At 38.4% G+C, this 5,095-nt stretch overlaps 1 protein-coding gene across 1 annotated transcript in view; it reads right to left on the minus strand.

Moving 5' to 3' along the window:
• Positions 1–2,752, minus strand: part of slc12a3 (solute carrier family 12 member 3) — a gene marked incomplete at both ends in the record, with an annotated part of 15,075 nt that extends 12,323 nt beyond the window's left edge. Inside the window, 4 exons of the mRNA XM_080504814.1 lie at positions 135–230; positions 360–435; positions 882–1,028; positions 2,369–2,752. Coding sequence (XP_080360940.1) covers positions 135–230; positions 360–435; positions 882–1,028; positions 2,369–2,752 — 703 coding nt within the window. The remainder of the gene's footprint in view (positions 1–134; positions 231–359; positions 436–881; positions 1,029–2,368) is intronic.
• Between the last annotated feature and the right edge of the window lie 2,343 nt (positions 2,753–5,095).

Below are 5,095 nucleotides of genomic sequence, written 5' to 3' on the forward strand. Positions count from 1 at the left end.
ATATGCTGCGTGTATATGTTGCGTGTATATGTTGCGTGTATACGTTGCGTGTATATGCTGCGTGTATACGTTGCGTGTATATGTTGCGGCCACCAGGGGTCCCCACAGTCACACTGACGTCTCGCCGTACGAACCTGACTTCACCTTCCCGTTGGTGGCGATGGCGGCGGTGGACAGACCGGTTACCCCGGTGATACAAGACGACACCAGAATGATCACCCAGGTGAGACCTGGGGGGGGGGGGGGGGGGGGAGAGAGAGACGGCGAGAGGGAGAGAGAGTCACAGCCTTCAGGCGATGAAGATGAAGGTGAAGATGAAGATGAAGGTGAAGATGATGATGAAGGTGGACCCACCGTACCGATTCCAGCCTGGGCGGTGATCCAGGGCAGCCTCAGGTACAGGATCACACCCCAGATGTTCAACATGCAGCGGATCTGCCAACAGGGGGCGACGGGTCACACCTCAGACCCACCATGACCCCCTACAGACCCCTACAGACCCACCCTGACCCCCTACAGACCCACCATGCCCCCTACAGACCCAACATAACCCCCTACAGACCCATCATGACCCCCTACAGACCCACCATGCCCCCTACAGACCCAACATAGCCCCCTACAGACCCACCCTGACCCCCTACAGACCCACCATGCCCCCTACAGACCCATCATGACCCCCTACAGACCCACCATGACCCCCTACAGACCCTACAGACCCCCTACAGACCCACCATGACCCCCTACAGAGCCTACAGACCCACCATGACCCCCTACAGACCCACCATGACCCCTACAGACCCTACAGACCCACCATGACCCACCATGACCCCCTACAGACCCACCATGACCCCCTACAGACCCTACAGACCCTACAGACCCACCATGACTCCCTGAACCCAGCCGAAGCGAGCCGGCTGGGCCGGCGGCTCCTTCAGGTCCTCTTCCTCCTCCTCCTCTTCCTCCGAGCTGTCTCCTCCGTCCAGCCGGCCGGACGTCGTTTCCTCGTACAGCGGAGGGTTGGAGTCGTCCTGCGGAGACAAAACGACTCCACGTGTCCAGAGGAGGGACTTTACTGTTTAACCTCAGGTGATTCGTTTAGCTTTAATTTAACGCTCAAGTTTTAGATTAATCCAGAGTTCTAATTTAATACAGACGTCTTTTTTAATCCAGACGTCTTTTTAAATCCAGACGTCTTTTTTTAATCCAGACGTCCTTTTTAATCCAGACGTCTTTTTAAATCCAGACGTCTTTTTAAATCCAGATGTCTTTTTTTAATCCAGAGTTCTAATTTAATCCAGATCTATTCTTTCCTTCTTTTACTTTTTTCAGTTTTCAATCCCACTTTCTTTCTAAATTTTTTCCATTTTCATTTTCTTTTTTCTCCTTTTCATGTTGTTGATTTTTTTCTTTTTTTTTCTTCTTCTTTCTTTCTTCCCTTTGTTTTTTTTCCTTAAATCTGTTCTGTCAGTCTCTTTTCTCTCATTCAAGCAGTTTTGAAAAAAATACATCAAAACGAGATTATTTATATGACTTATTCTGAAAACCTCATAAAAATAACAATAATTAATCAATTAATTTTAAAAATTAAAATGATATTTAAATAAATTAATACATAAGAAAAAAGAGAATTAAATCAATAATAATATTAATACTACTACTACTAATAATAAAAACAATAAAAATGATAATTAAATAAATTAATACATAAGAAAAAGAGAATTAAATCAATAATAATAATAATAATAATAATAATAATAATAAGAAGAAGAAGAATAAAAATGATAATTAAATAAATTAATACATAAGAAAAAGAGAATTAAATCAATAATAATAATAATAATAAGAAGAAGAAGAAGAAGAAGAATAAAAATTATAATTAAATAAATTAATACATAAGAAAAAGAGAATTAAATCAATAATAATAATAATAATAATAATAATAAGAAGAATAAAAATGATAATTAAATAAATTAATACATAAGAAAAAGAGAATTAAATCAATAATAATAATAATAATAATAATAAGAAGAAGAAGAAGAAGAAGAATAAAAATGATAATTAAATAAATTAATACATAAGAAAAAGAGAATTAAATCAATAATAATAATAATAATAAGAAGAAGAAGAAGAAGAAGAATAAAAATTATAATTAAAGAAATTAATACATAAGAAAAAGAGAATTAAATCAATAATAATAATAATAATAATAATAATAATAAGAAGAAGAATAAAAATGATAATTAAATAAATTAATACATAAGAAAAAGAGAATTAAATCAATAATAATAATAATAATAACAATAATAATAATAATAATAGTAATAATAATAATAATAATAATAATAATAATCTGAGTATCTCCGGTCACCTCCGGCTCGGCGTGCAGCTGGTACAGCGACGGCCTGAAGCGCCTCCGCCGGCCCCACGCCGACGTGTTGGCGTAGAAGTCGTAGTGCGGCGGCGCGTCCAGGGTGTCGTACCCGCTCAGGTCCCCGGGGCCCCGGGGGGCCGTCCCGCCGCCGCCGCCCCCGTCGCCGTAAGAGCGGTAGTACCCGGACCCGTCCGTCGCCCCGGACGGACCCGACGGAGGAGCCCTGGGCCCGAAGGCGTCCAGCCGGACGCCGTCGCCACACGCCGTCAGCTCCATCAGACCTGCGGTTGGCGTGGATTCTACCGGGCGGAGGCGCCGGGACCTGCTTTTGTAGCCGACCTCCAGCGGCCAGGAGGCCCCCGGGGGCCCGCCGGCCCACATCACAAGGACCCGAGTCAAACAAGGGTCATTACAGCTCGTAATGTCGACTCGCATGGCTTCACCCGGGCAGGTGGAGGAGGGGTGGGGGGAGGGGGGAGGGGGGAGGGGGGGAGGGGCGGTGGGGGCAGGAAGTAGGTCCTGCAGACGCCAGGACGCCATGTCCTCGTCTCCTCCCGTCCATTAACAGGCCTCAAAGCGTCTGGGAGCTAAATTAATACACGTTATCATGCAAATACTTCATCCTAATCAGGATTAAACCTCCTAATCTGAGCGGCTAATCCCAGATTATTAAGTCATCGTGGTTAATAGAAGTGGTCGTCGGGACGGGGATCCGTGCAAAAGTCAGAAACTCTCTGGTTTGTGACGCGAAAAGGTTCAAGATCAACACACCATCAGTGAATCCGGTAATCCAGCATCAGAATATAGTCCCAATATTCCCACGTTGAGCTTCTGTCCTCTCCTGCAGGTCGTCTTCCTGGACTTCGCCACCATTTTCTCATTAACATAAAGACGCTGCTTGTTTTCATGCATACGGTTTCATTTAACTCCCAGCTCAGTGTGTAAATACCCACATTTAATAATCTTCTCTTGGTTCCTTGTTTCGTCACTGTTCCGCCTCATTATTCTCATTATTCTCATTAATGTTTAACCTCCCGACGCAGTGCAGCTTGTCCACTGCGTCGTTACACAGATGGACACCAAGATAACCTTCACTGGTCTCCGGAGCTCGACGGAGGCTCACTGCACATTCATGATTATTAAAGAAGAGCTTGAAGTCCTGCTGCAACGCATTTATCTGAACGAAATTAGTTTACAATATCACAGCATGAAACTGTCTCTGAATTTAAAAAGGACAAAATTGAGCCTCATTGTGATAAATAAAATTACAATACAATACAATAAAATGACATAAAATGACATAAAATTTAATTAAATTAAATTATATAAAATTAAATACAATTAAATGACATAAAATTACATTACAATACAATAAAATAAAATAAAATTACATAAAATTACATTCAATTCAATTAAATGAAATTATATAAAATTAAATACAATTAAATTATATAAAATTAAATACAATTAAATTACATAAAATTACATTACAATACAATAAAATAAAATAAAATTACATAAAATTACATTCAATTCAATTAAATGAAATTATATAAAATTAAATACAATTAAATTACATAAAATTACATTACAATACAATAAAATAAAATAAAATTACATAAAATTACATTCAATTCAATTAAATGAAATTATACAAAATTAAATACAATTAAATTACATAAAATTCCAATACAATAAAAATAAAACTACATAAAATTACATTATAATACAATAAAATACAATACTATAAAATACTATAAAATTTAATTAAATTAAATTCCAAAACGGCCCAGAACATGTACTTTTGATTGGGTTCATGCACACAGAAAGATCAAAGATGAACAAACTGATCCAGAATCTGGAGCCTGAAGTTTTGTCATTTTATCAGAAAGATGTGATTTTCCAGTAGAAAACCTTTTACTGTAAATCTGAAGACATCGGCAGTTCACGTCAACAAGCCGCTAACAGTTTCCAGATTTATTATGACAAATAAAAAAAAGCAGAATTTAAGAATTTCAGACTTGAGAATTTTCTATAAATGACTTTAAATCCCCATCAGGAGCTTTTTTTTGTTCCTTCAGATGTGAAATGACTTCAGACCTTCCTGGGAAGGTAAAGTGTAACTGCAGTTTGCTGGAAGCCAATAACATGTTTAACTGTGTGTACACACACACACACACACACACACACACACACACACACAGGAGAACAAGGTGACCTTCATTTCCTACTTTCTACTATTAAAGGTGAATCATTTCTTTAAAAACATGTGATCCTCCATCAGAACTTGGACGTGACCATTCGTTTATGTAAAAAATATTTTTTGATGTTTTGGAAAGTTTAACATTCTATAAATGTACCCTTTGAAAAAAACACTTTTTCTTTATGTATTGAGTCCACCTATCTATACACTCATGCATATATCCATGAATTTATATACTTTATCCCAGAGGGAAATACATGTTTAAAGAAATAAATCCATACATTTCTTTTTTTTTTTTTAATGGATGAACAAACTAATCTATATTGAGGTATAAACCCGTATAGAATTAATTGATAGGATCCAGCTTTAATGGTTTTGGCCTGATGCATTATTGTACCGAGGATTAAAGAGGTGTGCCGGCAGTATTTGCTATAAATGGAAATTAAGTTTAACAACATGTTTCCAGCCAATTCCCTATAATTCTCAATTCTGATTTCAGAGTAAAAGTATGCGAAGTCATT

Source organism: Blennius ocellaris (assembly GCF_963422515.1).
Source record: "Blennius ocellaris genome assembly, chromosome: 11".
NCBI classification, from domain to species: Eukaryota; Metazoa; Chordata; class Actinopteri; order Blenniiformes; family Blenniidae; genus Blennius; species Blennius ocellaris.